We start from the raw sequence: 25,414 nt of genomic DNA on the forward strand, positions 1-25,414 counted from the left end.
CAAAATGTTACGCGAACGAAGGATTACGTACTGGAGACTATTTACAAGTATATTTACAAATGATAGCTGCAGCGCTGGCCAGATCAGCCGATAGCTCGAGAGCCCAGAGCAGTTCGTCTTCTTCGTCTAGGCGCCCGCGCGCCTCGTTCAAACAACCAAATACCACACGCGTGTAGCAATATATATATGAAGAAAAAGATATCGGTTGACTGTCGTTAAGGAGCAGCGCTGGTTTGAGAATCTTCTTACGCATGATTGCGTTTTTTTTTTCCTTCGATGGATTTCGAGCGGGAGCGTAACGACTGTAAGTGTGAAGATCAGTGTGACCAGTCAATGATGTGCAGCCAGATTGGTAAATAGTAGAAAATGTAAAAAAAAAGTAAAGAGAGATTTCGGTCTAATGTGTTTAGGCTGTCACAAGGTGTTCGTTCGATATAGGCTGGCCAACGGTCCCGTGGATTTCGCGGTATACTCCGGGACTTCAGTCCCGGGAGGCAAATCTCATATCCACATCTCTGCTCGTTCATCCATGAAGATAGCTCAAATTTGGCCATATGAAGCCGACGTCAGTTCACGTAGCGTTACGCGCCATCATCCACAGAGAAACCCGGCCTCCTATGGGACTTAATGCTTTGTTTACCGACGGCAGAGCACTTGTTGCCGCATACCATGCGCGTTTTGTAACCATGTTGCGGGACTTGAATAATCCATGTGATCACTAAACTTTGTACCACTTCACGCATTTTCTTGTCGTGTCGTGTTCCTGCAACGGCGACAGATACACGATATGTCCACGCTTTATTAGACATCAAACTTTCGCTTCCTTTGTGAAATTCGTTATTGTGTTTCGTTCAGTCTTCAATCCGTATTTTGCTCCTGTAACCTGTAAGTAAACTCGCTCGGGCATGGAAAGCCAAGTACCCTTCTACAAGCCTCACTAGGTTGAAGGAAACTATAGGGCTAAGGCATAACGCGTTTTCATTGATTTCGTGGTGGAAGAGAAAAGAAGGGGCACTGATTATAGCAGCTAAGGAAAGGTGACGAGGATGTCGGGGACCGTCTTGCAACAACAGATAATTTACCTGAAATAGAAGCATACACTGCGCGGCTAAAAAAAAAAAGAAGAAAGAAAGAAAAAGAATCCAGAACAGAGGTCATGCAACTCACACTTCGTGTCTTCCTTGACTGTCAGAGGCTTGGTCTCTCCGTCCTCGAACAGCCGCACATACGTGTCGTTCTTTTTATCTGAAAAAAAAAGGGGAAAAAGAAAGCGATAAAGCAAGAAAAAGGTGTAAGCCAAACATTATCTTAAAGTCAAATCAGATAAACACGAGAACTACTGCGCGCGTGATGAAGGTTCGCTGAGAACATGAGCGAATGAACTTTACGAGCCAGTGGTGACGCAAGTTCGGTCATTAGCAGCGTTTACATGAACGCGACAACCTGGCGCATGGCATCGCATCACATTACCTTTCTAGCGCATCGCATCCATGTGAAACAGGGCTAATGCGCTATAGGAAAGCGCGTCGCATTAATGCGATACAGGGGTGGATTGAGACGAGTAAGTCGACTTTCGTATAGTGCATGTAAACGGCGATCGCATCACATTAAGAATTATGGCCAATGCAATTTGCTGTGGATCTGCTGCGCTCGCCGAGCCACGGCGTGGCGAGACGCCGGATGCGTCTGCATGCAAGCGCTGTTTTGCCTTCGATGTGCGAACACCGTCCATCACACCAGGGGTGATGCGCTGCATGTAAACGCTGGCGCATCGCATTACTCGTGATGCGCTATGAAATGTGATGCACTACTGTCGCATTCTGTCGCATTCATGTAAACGCGGCTATTAATACATGTTTAGGAGGGACGGAAGCCGTACGATATCTTTGCAGCAGAAAAAAAAAGTAACAAAGTTTAGAAGGAGAAGCAGATGATGATCACGAAGAACAGAAAGAACATGTATCGGGTTTTGGGATAGTTTATTCTTTGTTTTCTTTTTCACTATTCTTCCCTGAGTAACGAATTTGGGATTTTGGGATAGCCAGCTCTGACGTCGCCCACTTCCCATGGTTCTCCATCTACATAAGTAAACAACATCAAGGACAACAAGAAGACCTATATGGCTCTCAGAATAGCCGCGATGGTTCAGTGCCTCTGGCGTTGGGGTGTCGAGCACGAGGTCGCGGGATCGATTCCTGGCCACGGCTGTCTCATTCTGATGGGTGCTGACTGCAAAAAATGCTTCGCGTATAGCGTGTGATCGTGTAAAGCGGTCGAGTAAACGGGCTTTGAATGCACGTTAAAGAACCCCACGCCGTCAAAAATTAATACGGAGACCTCTATATACTGGGACGTCCCTCATAAGGCACTGTGCTGGTTAGAGGCGCTAAACCACATATTTTTTTTTCATTGCTCTCGATTAAGGATGATTACGTCTCACTCTTAGAGGGACACCGTAACTAAGTTATAGCCTAGCCTGGTGACGTATTCATTCGTCACTCAATTTACATTTACTTGGAGGAAAAAAGGTTAGTTATCAGCGGGGGTAAAAAAATTAAGATATAAGTCTTCCTTCAAGAATGTCTCCTTCGGTAGTCCTCTACTTTTCCTCGCGTCTCACGAGGACCTTTAATTTGCGCTTCCTACGAACGAGCGCCGGCCCGGTTGCTTTCTTTAAGAGAGAGACAATCAACGCTTTTCTCCACTAAAAAAAGAACGCCACCCACGGCGTTTCGCCGAGCAAATGAGCGATTTCCACGTCATTCACTCCGGCGCCGAGTAAGTCACTTACAGAGGGGGTTCAAAACACACACATTTCCATCTGTCCTCACGCATAAGGACCGTTGCGTATGCGCTGCAAAAAAAGCGCCGTTTCACCAACGACGCGCTACAGCGAGCGACCTATACGACGCGCAAAGGCGCATCTCCGCCGTGGCCGTCACGGTCCAGATTTCAAACGCGCGCGCGCGCACCACTGACTCCTGGTGAACTGCGGACACCCAGTTTGCTTTTTTACACAGACGCCTTATCCTATCTGACTATGTATATATATGCACGTATGTGTGTGTGTGTATACTGAACGCTTCGCGTATATGCAGCCGTACATAACGGTATACCCATCGCCTCCGCACCGCGGCGCTGTCGAACATACCGCGAAGCACACGACGACGCAACAGCTGCGGACAGTGACCCAGATTCGGCCGGGGTGGGATGATATAGGCGAGGGGGATCGGTAGGAGGGGGGTTGGGGGGGGGGGGGGGGGCACGGAAATCGGTTCATGGTCGCCTCCCATATGATGGCTTCGTCGGAGGCGTCTGCCCACCATTCAGAAAGCCACGCGCGGCATATAGAACTGCGAGTTTTTTGAGTTGCAGGAAGAGCCCGTGGTGGGTCGGGGTTCGCTTGCGGCAAAATTTAAGCATTCCGATTCCAAAATTTCCTTTTTTTATTTGCCATTAATGTTATTTTTCGCCGACTAAAAAAGACAAAGAAATAAACACGAACGAGAAGCCCGTATATCGATGCCAATATTGTGCGGATTGTCATCATTTCGATATTTTGGGCGCCTGTTAAAGAACCCCAAGTGGTCAAATTTTATCCGAAGTCCTCCGCACTACGGCGTTTCTCATAATTAGATGGTGGTTTTGGTACGTAAAACCCCAGAATTATTTTTTTTTCATTTACATATTATGTGACGTTGCATGGGCCTCCGTTGTGAATACATATAACGCGGTCGATAGATGTATTTGCTTTCATCACAGCACTTTCTGCAACAAAGCGTAGGACCCAGATTCGACCGCATCAAATCAATGCAAAGAACCATAAATTACTCATTTTTATTGTTCCACTGCAAAACCTACTCACGTTCCCGCACCACTGCATAAACCACCGAGCCCCCTTCAACTTAAATAAACATGATTATTTCTTTCATTCCCGAGCCATGGATAATAGACAAGTAGTAAGTGGAAGAGTGCGTCCCCTTCCGCAAGCTTGGTAGAAATGGTCGCCGCGTTTGAGGTGTCCACCAGTGTGTGAGACAATTACCGCGGGTTTCCTGTTTTTATAGTCGCTTCCTCCTCCTCAAAAGATCTGATAGCGCCAATCGTTGAACATATAGTTAGCGACGACACAGCAACTTTTCGTTTTCTTAACGTTTTTCTTTTTTCTGTTTATTACCTGCGTTTGTGTTTTTTTTTTTTTTCGCGTAAGGGTACCGCGGCTCTCCGCAACCCCCAATGAAACCTCATTATTTGCGCTTTCGTACAAACAAACAAACAAACAAACAAACAAACAAACAAACAAACAAACAAACAAACAAACAAACAAACAAACAAACAAACAAACAAACAAACAAACAAACAAACAAACAAACAAACAAACAAACTATTACTTTTTATCTCACGTTGAAAAAAACGACGACGGTGATGATGTGTCCCGCTTTGTTTCTATCCGTTCTCGTTTTATTCAGGCGTGATTGACAGTTTGCGTGCAAGAACTCAGCCGGCCAAACGACTCAATTTCGAGATGGATTACAGTTCTTCCCGTCTTTCATGGTTTATGAGGAACGCCGTAGTGGGGGCAGAGGGGGGGAAGACTCTGGACTAATGTTGACCCACCTTGCGTTCTTTAACATACACCTAAATGTATGACTACACGTGTGCGTGCGTGTTTCATTCCGCCTCCATTGGTATGGTGCCACCGCGGTCAGGGAGTCGAACCCTCGACCTAGTGCTGGGCAGCGGAACGCCGTAACTATACTGAGTCATGTTCCAATCTACCCGAGTCACCTTCAGCCTTACCCGGTGGTGAGGGCTGAACTTTCTCAAGATTCCTTTTGTGGGAAACTCGCTTCGTGGCTGCATGTAGGGTGACGGGAACCGCGTGATCGTGAACAGCTCTGTGTATACAGATGGAATAGATCACGAGCCTTCGAACTAACGGCGCTTTATTTAAGGAAAAGGCATCGGCGGTTCCGCTATATAGCTCCAACAGGGCAGGAGGATAGGCGGGGTCGACGGGGGTAGGGGGGGCATTAATTTTCGAATTGCCACCAGCTGCCGATTCAACTTTGGCCCCCAGCGCGCCCCGTGGACCCGAAACCGGATTGAGCGCACGAAGTGTGAAACAAAACAAAAAAAGTAAAGAAAGTAAACTACAGCGATGGTAATCGCAAAAGCCTTTGTTCGCTAAGATCTCCATGTAGAGCCGTTTAACCGAGCGGAGCAGGGGTCATCGGAGAATAAATTCAAATTGATAGCAAGAAGGAAAAACAAAAGAAGAAAGAAAGATATCGGTAAAGCAGCTAATCGTGGTGGCCGGTTCGATGAAAAGGCGCGGGAAGCCGACGCTTTTCACCACGAAGTTCGCTTGAATAGAAGCAAGAGTTGCAATGCGTTATGACACCACGCAGGTTCGACTTAACCGATAGTGCTGAAAATCGTTTTATTCTTATCGGGTCCTCTTTTTCCTCCATCATGATATTTAGTCTGTATAAGAAGTTTGTAGACATGCCAGGCCGTGCGAATGGGCCTACGGGACGAAACACTGGAAGAAGATGTGTTGATTAGAAAGCAAGCGGTAGTAGCTGATATTCGGTATAGTATGCAGCTGAGATTAGGAGGAACAAACGTAGTTTGGCGGGTCGCGTAATCCAATGAGCCCATTGCTGGTCGCCTTTATGAGTAACACAGTGGTTGTGAAGCGAAGAGAAACAGAGTCGTGGATGGCAGTGAATTAGATGACGCGACGAAATGAGGAAATTTGTGTGAAATGAAGAGAGCTGACGCAAGACGAGGGCCAGTGCAGATCGATCGCCGGGTGAGGCGTTCCTCCTTCAGTGGACAAAAAAAAAGTATGATGATGACTATGATGATGATGATGATATAATGAAATTTTACGGAGGTTTATTTTTCCGTGAAATTTGCATATAGACGAACTATAGACAGCATGACTTACTGTCGCACTCTTTTGCCGACCTTCTACAAGCAACCAGCATGAAAGTATATAGGGACCACCAGAGACGCGAGAAAGGTTTGGTAAAATAAAGAAGCCGAAAGGAATTCTAAAAAAGAAAGACGCCCTTAGGGTTTTAGCATGGTGGTCCAGAGCAGTCGCACTATATATGTGTACATACATACATACATACATACATACATACATACATACATACATACATACATACATACATACATACATACATACATACATACATACATACATACATACATACATACATACATACATACATACATACATACATACATACATACATACATACATACATACATACATACATACATACATACATACATACATACATACCATACATACATACATACATACATACATACATACATACTACAGGCAACCACACACACACACACGCGCTTTTTTTCAGCTTTGACACTCCTAACGTTAATGCATTAAAAAAGAAAAAAAAACAGCGCGTGGTTGCTGTACAGGGTAACACGGACAGCACAGACCCAGCGCTTTCTCCCGACTGCCCAGCGTGTCAGTGACCCCTGAGGTACACAGCAAAAGCCGAGCTTGTGGGTGGGTCGCCCTCGGGCGACGAAAAAAACGTCCGGGTTACTCGCGCCAACCCCGCGTCGACCACTTAAAGCGGTATCACCGCGCGGCACTTCAAAGACGCGCGGCAAATCGGCAAGTCACCTACGGCGGCTCGTCCGCGAGAGGCAAATAAAAGGATTAAAAAAAAAGAAAGAAAGGTCGGTTGGTGAAAGCCGTGAACGGAAGACAGGGAACGTACCGGACGACGGTGTTTCGACGCCCCCGCAAGACAACGACCATGTCGACGACACGCGACTTGTTTAGCCAAAGGCGTCGAGCGAAAATGACTGCCACGTGTGGCCACGCGCTGCGGCCAGGTAAGATACGCACGACCGAGAGCGTATGGGCCGAATAATGACTTCCGTGGTCGTTGTTTGCAGGCTACCGTGGGTGACTATAGGAAAACTCAGGAACGCGCACATCATAATAGCAATATCTGAAACGGCGTAAGCTTGCCCGCATACAGTGCACCATGTGATGGAGAATGTGTATCAGAGACTTATAATTATGGAGCTAGGAAATACAAAAAATTGGTTCAAAGCGAAAATGTCGTCGTGGCTGGCTTGGCCTATAAGCGAAGATATTGTTACTCGTACCTATGTATGTATGTATGTATGTATGTATGTATGTATGTATGTATGTATGTATGTATGTATGTATGTATGTATGTATGTATGTATGTATGTATGTATGTATGTATGTATGTATGTATGTATGTATGTATGCATGCATGCATGCATGCATGCATGCATGTATGTATGTATGTATGTATGTATGTATGTATGTATGTATGTATGTATGTATGTATGTATGTATGTATGTATGTATGTATGTATGTATGTATGTAGTATGTATGTATGTATGTATGTATGTATGTATGTATGTATGTATGTATGTATGTATGTATGTATGTATGTATGTAGTATGTATGTATGTATGTATGTATGTATGTATGTATGTATGTATGTATGTATGTATGTATGCATGCATGCATGCATGCATGTATGTATGTATGTATGTATGTATGTATGTATGTATGTATGTATGTATGTATGTATGTATGTATGTATGTATGTATGTATGTATGTATGTTAGGCTGTAAGATGGACCTGATTAGCAAAAGAAAAATGGCACGCTTCATGCAATGCATTACGGGGTCGGTTTTTACTACGATAAAGAGTCCGAATTGACAGCCCGGTGCCTAAGAAGTCCGTCCATAGCAGCAACGTTACCAGCGCTTCTATACCGCGTACCCGACACGTCGCCATGTTTGGGAGAAAACAAAGGCACGCAGTACACGCAAAGATAGGCAGCCTACCACACGAACCAACCTATCGGCACTTCCGTTCTCACCGCAAGAGACAACCAGCAGCCCGGTCCGAGGTTTGTCCGTTCGCCAAAATATTTTCATTTCCGACCGTTTCCTTCTAGACAAGCGCCTTGCGACGCTCGCCGAAACCAACCACGACAGCCTCTGCGAACCCATAAACGCTTTCTGAGTTATGTTTCTTCTTCTTATCATCATATTTTTTCACGCGTTTCGCGGTATTTCTACGAACGTTATACCTCCGCTCTTCCCACAAGAGCAAACAGCACCTATAGGAGAAGCACTGTCCGCGCTTAACAAGCAATGGCTCGCTACCCGTTTTGCGGCTTCCTTTGTCATCCTGACCAGTAGCTAAAGGCATCTGCTACGTTCCTTGTGTTCCCTTTGAGCACAAGTAGGAATCACGCTGCGTTCTCGCCGCGAGCGCCGGAACGCCAAGGGTGCCCCCAATTGTCGTATCAGGTGGCGTCGCTAATAAATCTCGCCTCACGGGCCTCCGGCTGGCCTTGCAGGCCTATAGCCACTACGGAGAGGGTCAACGCCACCAACCACCGGTGGTGACCTCCCGTAGCGGATGAGTGGGCACCCTGTAGCCCGAGATAGCCGCAGATCGGTTTTGGAAAAGGACGTTCCGAAAGGTGCGAGGCTATGGGAAAAACTAAAGCAAAGAGAAGATACGGACAAGAGAAAAAAAAAAGTGAAGAGAAAGAAAGGTAAGAGGCGCCGAAAACCTGCCGAAAAACACTTTCTGCGGCCGTAGGTCCCCTCCGGCCGCAGAAATGCCCCCGCGTAGAAGGCGTCGTTTCATAATGGCCACTCCGGCCCGAGAAAAAAGGCCGCAATAAATCTCTCATATCGCAACGCCACCGGGCGAGGATTGCCCATAACCGCGTAGGGGTGGTGGTGGTGTTTTCGAGTAGTGGAAAAAAAAAAAAAACCTTTCTTCCCGACAACCCTTTTCGCGACCCACGCGAGGTAGGGATAGAGACCTTTCGGAGGACGCGACCGCAAGGTCCGAAAGGTCCGAAGGAGAAAGAAGGAGAGAGGCAATCGGGGAAAGGGTACGACGCGGCGGCTTTCGGAAGGAGTACATGTTTTTGTGTAGCCTGGACGGATGCTCTGTTGTCGGGCGGCGGAGCCGTCCAAAGGAGACGTGACAACGAGCTACCAAACGGCTCATAATGGCCGTTCAAACAGGCTTTGAAAGACGGGGTAAAACGCAGAGGAAGCGGTGAAGGCGTGGGGATATGACTGAAAGAGAAGAAGAAGTAAAAGGAGAAAGTGTCCGGCGAGAAGCGTGTGATACGGTAAGGAAAGCGATTTGAGAGAGTCGGCGTCCCCGACAATCGCTGACCCCTTCCTCAGTCTCCGATTGTCCGGCCCTGCTTAGAGTGGCCCGGCCATTGTTGAACGATAGTTCTAAACGGCACCTTTTAACAAGACCATCTTCTCGCCATTTGTGCCTCCGCAACTGCCCGCCCTCCGCTGCTATTAGGTATACATACCTGTCGGGCGTTCTTTGTGGTATAGTTATCGTCGTTCTACGCTGCCTCGGCCACGGTCACCTTTGAAGAGGCGCGACGTTTTTTTTTTGCGTTAGGTAAAGGCGACAGCACTTGCCGGTATGATGTCCGGCACGTTCCCACCGACACGCCGTGTCGGTGTACAGTGGTCGTTGCCGCTAGAGACAAGTCGCTTATAGGAATATGGCTCCGTTGTTAATAACGATAATATTACGGGCTGTTTCTGGAGGTCGTTGCCTGGCTTTTAACTCATTCCGTTCTGTCCATACGTGTAGTTCAGCTATTTTTTTTTCTTTTTCGCGGTTGCCTGCCCTGCTTTATTTATTCTTTCCATTGCAACCGCGTTGCAAAGACAAATAGAGAATTGAAGAAAGCGGAAGGTGCAAAATGAACATTGCGGTTGGCGATGATAACTTGACAAATAGTTTGTATTTTAACCTCAACTGTGATGTATTTAGTGCAGGATAGTGCGCCGCACTTGCTTCTACTTTGCTGTCACTTTACCTCCCCCTCCCCTCTCTCCCCAGCGTAGGGTAGCAAACCGGATCCCTCCCATCCCCCTGCTCTTCTCCCCATTACGATACGCTATTGAATGTGCGTTTCTACGCGTACGTTCCTGTCATATATTTCTCGTTACGAAATAGAGAGCTTTAGATTAGAGGACGCAAGCCGCTTGCGTACGCAAGAACTAGCACCCGCGGTACAGCGCATGCGCAGAGGGGCCTGCGCGCGGGCAATACCGTGGCCCCTATAGTTCTTGCGTACGCAAGCCGCTTGCGTCCTCTAATCTAAAACTCTCTAATGTCTGAACAGCTGGATCGAGCTACAGTTCTACATGCACGTCCCAGTATACAGGTCCACGCAAAGCAAGAAAGAAGAAACGAAAAGAAAGCAAGGCAAATGAAAGAAACACGAGACAGCGACGGGCGTGTACACCTTATAGGGCGAATCTATCTTCCGTTTACGCGACAGCAGCCGTCTAGACACAAAAGCTCAGTCGGCCATTCTCACTCAGAGAAAACGGGGTCGACACCTCCGAGAAACTTTTCTTGCCTCGAGTGCGCGCTTGCGCCGGCTGTCCTCACCTCTTGCCGGAAGTGGCGCCAGAGGGCGGCACCACGTGTCTTGACGTTGCCCCGACAGGAACTCGCACTCGCGACCACGCATCCGTACGGCCGCGAAAGTAAAATAAATGAAGACAAAAGGGAAAAAAAAAGAGCAAGGAACGAAACGAAGTACGCGAATAAGATTACCGGCCTGCGTTGCACAGACCCTGCAGAGCGCGAGAAAGTGTCGCCACGCCTATCCTATATACCTCCACGCAGAGTCACCGTATGTGTTACGCATAGATGTACAGTCAACCGCAAAAAGTTTACGGGATGCGATTTTCCCCCGTAAACGTGAATTAGTTGCACTGTTTAAAAGGCGTGACACTTCTAGATTTAGTGAATCACTGTGAAGGTGGCGAAGGCTACTACACATGCTGGAACGTTTAATTTGAGGCGGTGTGACCACGCTTCCCGAGAATTGAGCTTCTCGGCAGATCCTGCGCCCCGTAAACGTTTTTGCGGTTGACGGTATACGTACCGACGACCACACTTACAGAGGTATACAGGGTCTCCTCATACATCAAAGGGACGACGCTCACGAGCGATGCTAAGTCAGATTATATATTGAAAGTGTATTCTTGCAAAGCTATATTTTCGCCTACTTGGAGGAAGAAGGTTGGCTATTTGACAGAAAGAACGAAGACCAACGTTTCTTTTTTCTTAAATCGAATGTCGTGCCGGAACCTCAGTATCGGTCCGTCTCTGACACGGTTTTCGAAGCACTTTCTCGTATTTTGGCCGTCTGGCTTGGTGTGGCTCTAAACGCTCTAAACACACGCTCTAAACGCCTAAACCACCCACCCATGAAAACACCTCACACGAACACAAATACACATACACACACGCACGCGCAGATTCAAACACAAATACGCGGACGGTCAACCCGTACAGGACAGACGCGAATCTCACCTGGAAGAGGCTTTCAACACCTGTCGCTATACCAAGTCGATGCCTCATAAAAGATAATGTTTTACGCTCAACGGGCTACCGACTTGAACAGCGCGCAGGCAAGCTTTACCGCCGAGCCACTCCAACGGACATCGTCGAATCCGACCTTTTCACAGAGCTCCGAGAATCGTGGTTCCTGTGTTGCACACATTCGCGCAAACCGTCACGACGCGGCGGTGGCTGTGTGTGCGCGCGCGCAAAGACAAAAGGTAATCGAGTCTGAATGGCCGCACGAGCATGATCGAACGCCGTCGGACCCCAACGTGACGTAATCGGGGGAAATAAACGGGCCCCACTCTTCTTGCGCACCCTTCCTCGCTCTATCCGTTCGCGGCCATCGTAGAAGTGGCCACCTTCCTTGCTCCAAAACCATTTTGCTCGCCCGAACTTTTTTTTTTTTTCATTATCTCTTTCTTTCTTTCTTTTTTTGCGGTGGGTATCAATTACGGCGGGAAGTGGCGAGTCGTCGATATACGAAGCTGTCGGTGCGAATAGCGCACGACTTTCGTATATTATACGCAAGCGAGCGCTGTCGCTTACGGAGCGAAAGTTGCGTGCACCGAGGCAAGCGGGTCATCGTCGTTTATTGCGCTATAATGGCGACCTGATAAAACTTTGGCTATACGTGCTATAGAGTGCTGGCTATATCCCGAAGTATTCAGTCAAAGAAAGCAATACTATACTCAGAAACACATGTCTGGTGGGAAGCCGCGGTCACGTGGTAGAGGTATATATATATATATATATACTTTTCCCCACATTGACACTCCTAACACAACGCATTAAAATTCGGGATTGCGACGTACGTCGCGTTGCTGTCTGTTCTTTGATTGACCTTTGATACCCTCTGATTGGCCTTTGATATGCCTCCGCACGCCGTCGACGCACGACAACGGTTGGATGCACGTCTCCTTTTTTAACAGCTCCGCTGCAAAACGGCGGCGTGCTATATACACTGCTCGGCGACTCGGACCACAGTGCACGCAACATCGTACGAAATCAACACCGTTACTGCGGCTTCCGCCCAGCGCCACGCGTTATAGTTTTACTTCGCAAAGAAAGGGGGGGCCCGCCGACGGCTTGCTTTGCATGCGTGCTCGCGTTAGAAGGGGCGCAGCGCGTCGCGCCACGAATCCATTATCTCGCGGGCCACCTGGGCGGCTGGGCCGGCATGGGCGACGAGCGGATGGGCGATGACCACTGGCGATGCATCGACGCATATATGCGCGCGTGATGAGAGATAAGAGTGAGAAGAAGGCGACGATGATGAGGGTGATTTCGAGCGCTAAAGGGACCGCGCACGCGCGAGAAGTCGCAAGAAAGACCGTATAGCGTATATACATAATCTCCACCGGACGACGCGTTCTGAATACACGCCCGGCGGTCAAATCTCTCCAAGGAATCGGATTTACGGCCCTCTAAGACATACTGCTCCTTCAACATTACGCGGACGTCGCTGATTATACGGAACGGCCTGCTGCTCCCGCGGCAAGCCGGAGAGTAATCGAATATCTATACCACCTGAATTGAATGCACGCGCGGCCTATAGCTGCGGCTGGGCGGGTGATCTACAATGTTTGTTCTGTTTCGTGGCGATAGCCCGGTGCTATGGTCCAGCGTTGTTCTCGCATTTTCCTTCTCTCTATCCAATCATTATATTATCGTCGTTTATGGTCTTGAAAAATGGTTTTCCAAGTTCGTGCTTTTATCTTCAGTTTGGCGTCGGTGAAAGCGTCCGTGTCGCCGTGGCGATCGACAGTATTGCGCCTACAGCGACGGACAACCGTTATACGAGTGATCACGCGTCATATATTACCGGCCGATATTGGCCCGGTACGATCGGTTGGTCGTTACGTATAAGGCGCCGCGCCAGACCCCGATCTCGGAACCAAAGGAACGTTATCTGAGCTACAGGTGCCATGTATTCATGTATAGACCCGTTATTTCGTCCCTTAAATATTGAATTTCCGGGTAACGTAAAATATATCGTATACGATCACGCTCATTTTCTACGTCAGCCAGAAGCCATGCAGTCTATGTCACCCTGCTGTAGCCATGTACCAATGTGATGCAAGCGTGTGTGCGAATAAGCACACAGACTACACACGCACACGTACACACACACGCGGGGAAAACCAGCGCATACAGCCATATTACCTAAAAAGGACTAGAAAATGAAAGCCCAACGTTACTGCTGTGTTCGGTTATCGCCAGCACTCGCCGCCGACTGCGCACGCGCATTCGGAAAAAAAGCGGTATTGGTAACGATAACACTATGCTAACAGACTCAATTTCAAAACTAAAATGTGTCCATCAAGTGTCGACAGGTTGACTAGATTGAACGCTGAATAAAATGGGATAACGGTATAGGCACCCTGTGCTAAAGCTTTGCAGAGTAGACAGCAGCGCCAGAACACAGCCTAGCGAGTGGGCGCAGCAAAACTGGAGAGACGCTGTATACATTGGCCGTGACACTTTCGATTGCTTATCACGAGGCAAGACTGTCCGAGTGCGTCGAAAGTCGAAAGTGCGCATGCGCAGGATATAACACCCAGACGAGCGACGAAAAGTGACCGCTATCGTTTGGAATGGCGTATTATTTTCATCACCTCTCTAGCGGCCGGTGTAAGCGACGCTGGGGTGAAAAATGTAAACGTCGTAGAGACCTCTGAACAGTGCAGGGTGCCCATACCACATTCTAATCGGAGATTGCACGGGGAAAACGAACATTTAGAGGCATTAGTCCTAGCATTCGACGTATACAGAGAGCACCGGCTACCTTTAGAAAGAGAAGCTTTGCACATTTATTAAAAGTTGCCGTGCTTAGAGTGCGCGCTGCAGGCGGACACGCAGGTCGTATAAGCTGATCCACCCAGCTTCGAAGGAAGTTTTCACGTAGAACACCGGGACCGTGAAAGGGGCGAGGGTGTTCGGGTTTCAGAGGAGGAGGAGGGGGGGCGGTGGTTGTGGAGAGGGTGTGGAGGTGCCTTGAGGATGTTCGTTCTCCAATTTCCGCCGGCGCGTCTTTGGTGCGGCGCCTTCGTTAGGCCAAGAAAAACGCCGCCGGCGAAGTGAAGCAGGCAGGCGGGCGGGCAAGCGAATGCGCGCGTACGGCACCGCACCAGAAAGAAAAAAAAAAAAGAAAAGAAAAAACAGCGGCGACGCGAGGAGACGCGTAATAACGAGGCAGCGACGATCGGGAGAGAGGGAAAGTCGAAAGGGGGGTGGGGTGGGGGGTGAAGGGGGCAGCGTTTCCTTCGCAGTCGGCAGGCATAGGAGTACCGTCGTCAAAAGATCGGCTGCGCGCGATGTCGGTGTTTTTTTTTTTTTTTTTTGTGTGTGTTTGTTTTGCTTCTTGTGGGGGTTGATGTTTTTCGTGAATCAAAGAATGAACGAACGAATACATTAATGAATGAATAAGCTATTCCAACGCAGCGTTTTCTTTTTTCTCTTCTTCTTTTTTTGCAAATCAAAGGAGGTCACCACGGTTTGTGCATTCATTTATTAATTCATGCAAGAGGACCCTGGCCGGTAACAAAGAAAATGTTGGATTTCCTCGCTTCCTGCTGTCATTATTAATTCCTTAATTTATTCGTTCATTAATTACCTCATTCATTCATGCGCGACCTCACTGTATGCAGCCAATCGTCCTCTGGTGTGCCGAAATTTTCCAACCTCTGGCTGAGTCGTTTACAGCTTTTCCTCATGGGTTAATTGCCCATTGGCTCGGGACCAAACTATTAATTAATACAATAATTTCCCGACACAAACAAATAATGCTGGCCTCCTTGGCAAGAAAGCTGCTTAACAGCTTCACTAGGCAAAGAAGCCTTCGACAGGTGATAAAGCATTGGCGTAAGCAAACAGCTCAAGAGATACTTTAAAAAAAATTAGAACCTGTAATAAACAGTCTAAGGTTCCACGAAAGTTCGTCTGGTCAGGCATAGGTTGAAGTGAATCATGGTCACCGACCAAGTCTGAAGAAAAACCTTTATATAGTTAACCAGGTGTTTCTTTTTATGCCGAACTCTTAAAAAAATGTAGCGTTGTATTAGGCATCCGCCGTTCTTCTTAACATGCGACGTAGCAAGGCGGACATTAGCAGCAAGAAACATTTCAACAATTCTGCTCATTAACTAAGATATGCTGATTAACGTTTTAATTCCTATCTTTAGGGTACATGTTGTAATTGTGTACATGTTGTAAAATCACTTCTGTGTAGCATAAAGCCTAAGATTAGGCGCACGTTTGAGATATACTCGTCCACAAAAACTTGCTCAAAAATGCATTCGCGTCGAAGTTGATATCATTCTGGGCTTCCAAGAGTAGGATTTTGGGAGACCTTTAATTGGGATTACGATGTATTTCGTAACACGTTCTAAGGACAGATTTCTCGAACGTGGCGCTAGCGATGTCTTCTAAGCAGACACGACTTCAAAACTACAAAGCTTGATTTTAGAAATGTTAATATGTACACTAAACTGAGAGTAAGTATTTTAAGCTAGCTGCCTAGATATTGCGACTTGATATGACGTGTTCGCAAAACACCTAAATTATGGAACAAAGAAGAAAAGCCTTGCCGCACATACCATAGAGATCGCTGTCAGACAATTACCAATTTAAGATCAATACGTTGTTTTTTTTTCTTTCCGCAACATCATCCTACGAACCACCACTCCATGAAACTTCGGGACACATCGAATGAACCGAACGAAGTAAATTGAAAACAAAACGTGATAAAGCAAGGCAGCGTACGTCACATCGTCTTCCCGATTGCAACTCACTCGGTTTAGCTATCTAATTGCAAACGTGAACACTGTTCATCTCTAAACTAACGAGGCGCTTATAAACCTAACCACGACGAAACACTTAAAGAAGAAGCAATTCGAGGAAAAAAATTAAGAGCGTCAGGAAATCGAGGTCTGCTTATCTGATCCCTTAGTTATCGTATAACACGCTAGCAAAGTCCTTGTTACTCAAAAAAAAAATAATAAAGAAAAGAAGGAAATTTTATTTTCCCAACCAAGCTTCGAAATTATAACAACACTAATACCACCGCCTCCCAGGAGAACCAATGCCACGCTCGCAAAACGAACGCCCGCTCAAAAACCAACCATGCCACGCGAACCGCCGGAGGCATCAAGAATATTTCTCTACTCCTGTCCCCCCTTTAAAAAAAAAAAAAGGAAAAAAAAAAGGTGTGGGGGGCAAGAAACATCAATGCGCGCAGAGCTGATCTGCATGTCTGTTTTACGTATTTACTTGTTTTGTTTTGTTTTTTTTTTTTTTTTTTTTTTTTGCTTCACTTTCTCCCTACTTGCGTCCCAGAGTATAGCGGTTCCTAATCCCGTCTCCAAGCCGAGCAGAATCGAAGGGCGTAGAGTAAGCAAAGAGGCGGGCGAAAAGACAAGGAAGTGAAAAAAAAAAAAAAAAGAACGATAAACACACGCATACTAAGTGAGGCCAGCATCAAGCACGGGGCCCAGCCGAAGGAACGCCTCGCATCGGCGAACCCCGCGAGCCGGGGCCCAAGACCAACCCTTCGGTTCCGTGCCTAGCTCACCTCCTGCACTTCCACCTTCCCCGCATTGCTTCTTTCTTTCTTTTTCTTTGTTCTTTGCCCGCCGCGCGCGCGCGACCCGAGCGTTCATCATCGAAAGGAGACACACGCCGCCGTTTCCATGACAACCGCGAATGCTGCTGCTGCTGATGCGACAGAGTATAAAAGTAGGCGTCGTAGTCGTCGTCGTCGATGTCGTCTTCTCTCCTTCCTGATCGCTTTCGCCCCCTCGCATGCGACGCGTTCGCCATCCTCTCCCCGCTACTGCCTTCCTCTCCCAAGCCTTTCTCTTTTTCCGCGCAAATAACGACGTTAGACGGTGCTGTACTGGACGACAACCGAGGAATTCAGCACAAGATCCACTCGGTCATACAGTTTCCCATAAAAATTAGTAGAGATATGTGCTAGATATGTGAATAGTCGGAAAAGAAAACGTAAATATTGCGAGAAATTTGTTTTTAATGTAAAGCATTCTTCGCTTCATTCTAGGTATAACGCCGCAGGCATATGTGTTTATGCCTTTCCTCGTTTCGGGCCTCTTCAACACAAAGAAATGCGTGAACGATGGTGTGATCGAACTTCTGTCTCCTAGCATAGCAGACAAACGCTCTAACCATTAGGTCACGAACGGTTTTTTCTTTCTTTCTTTATTGCCTATGTTGACACGTCTTAACAAATACACAAACACAAGCATACCGATAAAGAGGATCTCTAGTCGAGCTGGAGCTCTTGCAGGTTTTCTCTTTCTTTCTTTTTTTCGCCTGTGCAAGGTTTTCGACACTTTGGAGCTTTAGATGCGTGTGCATTTTGTAGGGTCCCATTTGTCCTCGTAACGAATCGGCATATCGACTCGAAGCAGTAACCTCGAACCGTTCGAGCATCATTAGTCCACGATCGTATATGCGCATACTTCTCGCGTGCCATGTCAACTATGATCATCAGCATAAGCGTATTCTTATGTCCACTGGAGGACGAGGGCCCCTCCGTACGTCAGCTCTTTGTTTGAAACGTTTGGCGAATGTATCACGGGCCAGTCTCTATCATTCTTCACTCGTGGCAGCTACAGTGATTCGAGACGCTGCGTTAGACTGCACAGACTTAGAGATCGGCCCGCATTCCCCTGTCCTCTCCTCGTATAGCGGCTAACGCCTACGGGAGAAGTTGGGCGGCATTGCATAGCCTTCGTGATCGGCGCCAGAGTACAAATACCGTCTTCCTCTCAACATAGACCGCATGACATAGACACAAATCCGTTTGAAGCCACAAAGACGACGTTCAGCCCGACCAATTACTCCCACGTTAGCCGAACAGCTATATACTTGCAGTTTCCGTAGACAGCTAGCGTCAGCGCTCTCTCTGTAGTAATTTTCGTAGAAAAATTCTATGGTCGCTGACGACCTAAGCATAAAAAGCTATGTGTACGCTGTCCAACTCAAACACAACTTGCACAGATGCGTCAGCCAATTAGGTTCGCTCATTTCCCTTGCGCCAAGCGGTTTTGCGAGTTTTAAAGCGGCTCTTTTCTCCGTACCGGCGATCTTTCTTAGGTGTCACTGGTTTCAGGATGAAACCTGAACGTTTAGGGCAGATCTTGTGCGTGCTCCTCATATTACTGCTTAGCCAAAGGTATGCACTTTAGCTTGAAACAACAAGTGATTACAAAGTGATTTGAAAGTGATTTCAAACAAGTCCTTGCAATCAGTGATTTCAAGGAAGTATAGTTACGTGGTCATGGCAAATCAGTATTCTTCGCGCGTAGAATACACAGAAGTTTTATTAAACGAAAGAGGTCTCATTAAAGATGCGTCATGGTTCAAGTGGTGCCAGGTCAGAAGCTCAAGAGGGGAAAAATGCACGTTTGCAAATAATGCGCGCTTGGTGTAAGAAGCATCTATAAGCGCAATGTCAAGAAACAAGTAATACCAGACGAGCGTTCTAGTATATAACTCAGTACACAGGCAACGAGGCGCTTCTAAATGCACAAGTACTTTGTGCGTAATAAAACAGCGCTTTGTCCATACCGACACGTCTATTCGATATTATTTTAGTCATAGCTAAAGTTTCCTACAAGAATTTCTAGAGTGAACTATGGCGCTACGATCGTTCAACCACTTCGGGAACGATGGTTAGTACATGGATTTGTGTGATCTTCGTGCTTGTTGTGGCTTCACACAATCTTGTGGCTTCGTTCATTACACTTTATCTCTCTTCGTCGGCCTAAAATTCAAAGCAATCTATACTTTTCTTTTTAACGCAGAAGGCAATAAGACTCTGCAAACACGCATAATTGCCGATAATTGCGGCGGTCCCGCTCGTCCATGAGTACGTGGCGTAATGGTTTCAACATCGGGTTTCTGTGCTAGAGGTCCTGTGTTCGAATCGTGCCGTCGAACAATTTTAATGATGCTTATTTAAGTATTTGCAGCGCAGTGCTTTCCCGAAAATTATCAGCTCGCAAAATTACGAAGTCGTTTTAAAGCCAGAAGAACGACCTTTAGGCAAATCCATGTACTAACCAATCCGTCCCACTTCGAGCTGAAGCACCCTCTGCATGCAGTTCCCGTAGGCATTAGCGACACAGTTCCCTCTGGTAATTGCATGAAACACTATGATTTTCTCCACTTGAGATTGACGTGGAAAACGTTCTCGACTTCGTGGCCACAGCTAATAGCCACAGCAGCGCTCAAGCGGAATTTGAACGCCGTGAGGTGAAGAGAAAGGTGACTGACTACACGTCACCTCCGCCGCTCCTAGCCGATGGATTCCCGAAAGCTGCCCTCCAAACAAGTCGCCCACGAAGAGGAGGAGGAGAAGGGCGGGTTTCGCAGCGCGAGCTGGTGACATCGACACGACTGTCGCGACCCGCGGTCCTGGCGCCATCTATGAAACGCGTCGGCAACTAAAGCAACCACCGCTGGTCGCGCGGTTGCCTGTCGCCTGCCCGCGGCGCTGTTCGGTTGGTTTTAGCTGCAGAGTTGCCTACCAAAATTTACTACAGCCAACTCTGGTGGCTGCGAGTCGTTCGGCTACAACCAGGGTAATGATGGTAAGTACAGGGATCCGTGAAATATTCGCGCTCGAGGCTTCGGACGTTCTTGTGGCGTTATTTTATTACGCCTTGCAAACGCTTTCCAACGCGATCGCAGTTTTCGAAACACGGCAAGGTCTGTACGCAAGTGCATAATCGTTGTGAATCGTTCGTTGCAATTGTAACGCGGTATTTTGTCGAAAATGATCAGTTTGCAAAATCGCAAAGCCCTTGCTCGTGCGTAACTTCCGGTACTTCACTTCCGACAGGCTGATGAATACGGTCGCGTATCCCAAGGCAAAAAAAATTTGCGAGTGCTGAAAATGGCAAGGGAGGCTACATTAGAGATGACTATATCCCAAGATCAGCGTTAAAGAACCAAATCCACGCCCTCCCCCACTACGCCCTCCTCGAAGAATAAAAGAAAGGTAGAAAGATGGGGAAGTTGGAAAGGATGCTTACTTATTGGTCAGCGCTGAAAACAGCTTAAGACACAGAGGCAGAAAGACTCGTCCTGTGTCCTTCTACCTCTGTATCTTCAGTTGTTCACGCGTTGACCAATAAGTACAGATAAAAGAAAGTGCCTTGGAAAGCGAACGTGTCACGCATACCATGAACAAGGTATTTTGTCGAAAATGATCAGTTCGCAAAATCGCAAAGCCCTTGCTCGTGCGTACACGCACACATTCTAACATCGCGCGATAACTGAAACCGAAAAACAGAGAAATAAAGCTAAGAAGATGATCACCCCACTCGCGCGAGCGCAAGATACCATAATTTAGAAACACTGCGAACTAGAAACACATCGAACTTGTGAGTTAAATTGAAGGCAAGCCTTAAAGTCTAACTTTTCGCAATTGTTATAAGCACCCTTCCGCCTCTTAGGCATCGCATCTAGGAAGGGAAGGGGGGGGGGGGATAAATAAAGGCGTGCTGTCGAATCTTAACGCGCTTTAGTGTTGCGTTTCCAGTTCCACGTTAATAATGAAATGTCATGTATTAGGTGACGAGATCCCGGGAAACTAGGGAACCCATGGGCCGGCTGTCCGAATCAACAAATAGCAAACCGCAGAAACAGAGCTCTCAAGAAAAAAAAAAATCAGAAAAAAAAGAAATTGGCAGAATGGAAGGAAATATTGGGGGAATAAAACTTCATATAGAAAGAAAGAAAGAAAGAAAGAAAGAAAGAAAGAAAGAAAGAAAGAAAGAAAGAAAGAAAGAAAGAAAGAAAGAAAGGCACTAGGGACGGTTGACCTCGCGTTAACACGACAAGCATGAAAGTTGACAGCGATTCCTAGCTCGCCGATTACGGCGACATGCGAAGCGAGAACACCGCGTTTCAGCTCGCTCCTATTTCCGGACCGCGCGACCTATCTCGTATTTCCTCGAGTTTTTCTTTTCTTTTTTCTTTTCTTTTTTTTTTTTTTTTTTTTTTTTGCTGGAAAAGGATACGTCACCCGGAGTGTCTTGTTGCACGCCTGTTCAGGATTCTTCTGACCACCGTCGGCTGGAGAGAAAGTAAACTTTCTCGCGCTCTGGGTAGAAGAAATCCCGACCAGAAAATCGAAGACTTCGATCTTGCTAGTCTCCTGATTAGCTTAGGTGATTGACTGATTGATTGATTGATTGATTAGACAATTTGGTTGCTTGTTATCGCCTGTGCTTGTGTATGCCGCGTGCATGTTTAGTACGTATGAATGCGTCGTTTCATATGTCACCCTTGCCACGTGGAGTGCAAGTGCATGACCAGGCAAACATATCGAGCATCCATTAAAGAATGTTATACTCTCTTTTTGTTTCATCTCTTTAGAAGCCTCTAAGTGTGCTTCATGCTTTAAAATTGGGTTAGCGAGAGATTGCATGACGAGGCAAGAACCTCAAGTTGATACCGCTGCAAGTCATGAAAATGTGAACCTTTATAACGGTAATATGCGTTTCCAGTGCACAACACGACAAGTTTTTATAAAAATGCGCATCACAATTTTATAGCTAACCAAGTAGGCTCCTTACTTTAAAAAAGAGTAAATATCAATATTAAGCCGAGTTATATTGGTAAATTTTTAATCTAAAAGTCTATCGTCGTTATCTGTGTGCCAATATATGACTTTTTTTTTTTTCGTAGAAAATCGCCACTGAAGGTACCGCTACTGCTCCCCAGTTTGAATCGCCCGCGCCAAAACGAACGAGATGACGTAATCCTCACGTGACCCCCCCTCTCTGCCACTGTCTGTGAATCTGCCAGTGCTCACGCCACAGGAGAGTTACCATTATAGAAAAACATTGGCGGCGCGCCACTCCAACTTTTCATTCTCGTCATTTTCTCGTTTAAAAGAGAGCTCGCTACGAATGACGAATTCGTTATTACAGAAGCCTCAGCTTTCAATCAAGCTCGACCTAATATTTTGCTTTAGACTCTCCTTAAATGCTGGTACCAGCCGAGCGGGCTTAGGCATTTCGGTTATATTACGTTAGGTCCTGAAGGTGGTTATCAAAATTTATATGGACAGCGATAAGCGAACTTTAAGCGACAAATGTCACGTTATGCGTGCCGTAAGATGACACCTGACGTTGCGGTTACATATTGTTGACCCGATTTAATTGTCCACTTCTGGCCAGACCAAAAATACACGCTCGGAACGTCCAAACTGGGGCAGATATCACGATTACATAAGGTTAAAAGCTCTGGTATACCGTTAAAAAGCGCGTATGTGCCCCTATATATATATATATATATATATATATATATATATATATATATATATATATATATATATATTACAGCGTACAATCTATTACACGAAAGCGCGCAACATGAGAGCCGCAGCGCTGCAGCAAATTGAACATCAGTGCTCCCCGGCTTCAGGTCGTATGCCGCTCATGCAGTCATATTCAGGCGGAAATGTCAAGCAATCGACTTTAACGCGTGTTGTAGCGAACAAAAAATAATAATAAAAGGAAGAATATTTCACGAATGAAAATCATTCCTCCAATCTTTCCAACAAACCCTTTATATTTTCAATTTTACCTCTTACGAAAGGAGAATCCAGAAGAAAGCGTCTTTGCCGGCATGAAAATCTAATAAAAAAATCTTGCTAATATGACAGACGCTAAAAGAGCTTCTTTGCCACTTTCCATCCTTCCACGGATGGAAAGTGGCAAAGAAGCGACGGATTGATCGATCAATCAATCAATCAATCAATCAATCGATCTATGAGAAGTCAGAGGTACGCAGCATGCCAGCAACATTTCTTGATTCTACAGTCTGTACGAACTAAGAGTCGATTCAGTGTGAAGGCGACAAGGGAAAAAAAAAAACAATTCCTCACTCGGAGTTCACCGAGCAAGCAACAGAAGTACTTTCGTACAACATGCGCGCAGTCTGAATGATCGACTTACGAAGTTTCGTGCCTTCAGCTGGCGTTCACGTCAAACGCACAAGCGGAACCAGTCGCGACTTGAACTCCTCAGAGATGTTTCACGCACACCCTTCACGGAGCTTCTTTTCTTCCACGTCTTACCGTTCCTTTCTTTTTTTCAAACGCTAATAATCTTTGCCCGGCAACCTTATAACTTCGTAGCTTAGCCCCGAAGAAGTACGCGCGCGTTATTCCTTATAATAAACCGGCTCGGGAAATGCCTGCCGTAACAAGCGCCTTCATATAATGCGTTGTTTCGTTTTTATTTCCGCCGCTTCACTCTCGACTCGTACGCGGCTACGCCGCTACAGAAGCGCAGGTCTAATTAGGTCCCGAGGAGGCAGCTAGGGACTCGGTAGGACCAGGATGTGGCAGCTAGACGCTCTTCGCCCAAATTTTGACAAATTGCCGGTCGCCCGCTTCCCAAACTGCGCGAGGTGGCTTCTTTGTTTTTGTTGACTGGTTGGTCGGTCGGTCGGTTGGTTGATTTCCCCGCGCTAAACTCCTTTGATTTCATTTTTGGTGAAGCCCCAGTCTACGGTCGACTGTCGTGGGCTTGGCGGCGGTAATTCTGTCTTCTGGAACGCGCGTGCTCGTCGTCTGCTTCTGCCACTGCTGTCGTCATTGTTGCTGTTTTCGTCTGACAGGAATAAAAACAACAACAACATAAAAACATGTAAAACGCGTCGGCGACGTCTGCTCCGTGCGCTGGGCTTCGCCTACATGCTTCTGTGCGCTGCGCAGAGCATCCCGAAACAACAACGGCGTCGTTGGTGGTGGTGGTGGCTTATGGTGGGAGCGTACGTAGCTTAACCGAGAATCCAAGTTGCCAAAGAGAGAGAGAAAAAAAAGAAAGAAAACGCTGCAGCTAACAGCGGTCTGGTTCTTAGGTCTCTCGGGAGAAATTGGTAAGCAAAAAAGAGCTCTAGAGAGAGAGAGAGAGAGAGTTTGAGAGACAGAAAAGTCACCATCTGTCTCGGCGGGATGACAAACACGGCCGAGATCTCGCGAGAGAATCACCTAGAGAGATCAAGACGTCTCGTTACAGCGAACAACAATAGTAGAAAAGCGCGGTAGTAACAAACACGAAGAGGCCGCTGATTGGGAAGGACCCGCAGTCGAGGAAGAAAGCCCGAGTGCTGCACACGCCTCGGAGTTAGCGCTTAAGTCGTCGGTGGCCAATCACGGACTAGTCGGCGCGATGACGTCACGAAAGAATAGGCATTCTCCTTCTCTTAGTAGCAATGCCTCCCGCGAAGAGCCTTAGAGAAGTTTCGCTCTGTAAAGGCAGCTGATTGGTTGCTCCGAGTCGTTCCAGCTCCACGCTGGAGCCCAGGGCCGATTGGGAATAAACAGAGGCGCTCGCTGCGCCATTAGGAAACAGGACAAGGCGTGTAACGACAAAAATGGGGAACAGACTTGAAGCACGGCATTGAGACAATGAGCACAAAGAACACACTATTGCTCGCAGACGAAGGCAGAATTACCACTCGTGCGTGGGCCCGAGGGGGGGGGAGGCGCTGCTGTTTGATCTGTCGGAGTGCAAAAACACTTTAGGCCTAGCACATTTCGTTCGTGCAGGATTTAGTTCAATTAGCACTAGCGAGAGGCGCCGGCAGGCTGGCTAGCTAGATCCCCTAGGGCACAAAAGGCGACGGTGCGGGGAGCAGACGCCAAAGAAATAAACAGCAGAAGTGCCTACGCATCGCGGTGCGTAGTCTGCAGTCACTACGCAATTTTCGATTGTTCCCTCAAGTGGTACAAGGCGCCAAAAACTTGGGGAGCCTGTGCTACTATACTGTCTTGTTTCGACTACTTTCGACTCCTCTGCGACTTCGACTATACACGGGATTTGTTCCCTCATTCGATTGCCAGGGAAGGCGGTCTATATATACGGGCTTGGCCTCTTCGCCTTGTTAACCCTTTGTTTTT

General features: G+C 47.1%; 1 protein-coding gene across 2 annotated transcripts in view; it reads right to left on the reverse strand.

Annotated features, from left to right (window-relative positions):
- The window catches only part of LOC119457644 (B-cell lymphoma/leukemia 11B), a 509,436-nt gene that overhangs the window by 211,381 nt on the left and 272,641 nt on the right, over positions 1–25,414 (reverse strand). For both annotated transcript variants that reach the window (XR_007467732.1, XM_037719277.2), the window contains exon 3: positions 1,168–1,245. Coding sequence is in view for 1 of the 2 variants with exons in the window: in XM_037719277.2 (XP_037575205.1) it covers positions 1,168–1,245 (78 nt within the window). In the remaining variant the exon portion in view is untranslated. The remainder of the gene's footprint in view (positions 1–1,167; positions 1,246–25,414) is intronic.

Source organism: Dermacentor silvarum, chromosome 7 (genome assembly GCF_013339745.2).
Source record: "Dermacentor silvarum isolate Dsil-2018 chromosome 7, BIME_Dsil_1.4, whole genome shotgun sequence".
NCBI classification, from domain to species: Eukaryota; Metazoa; Arthropoda; class Arachnida; order Ixodida; family Ixodidae; genus Dermacentor; species Dermacentor silvarum.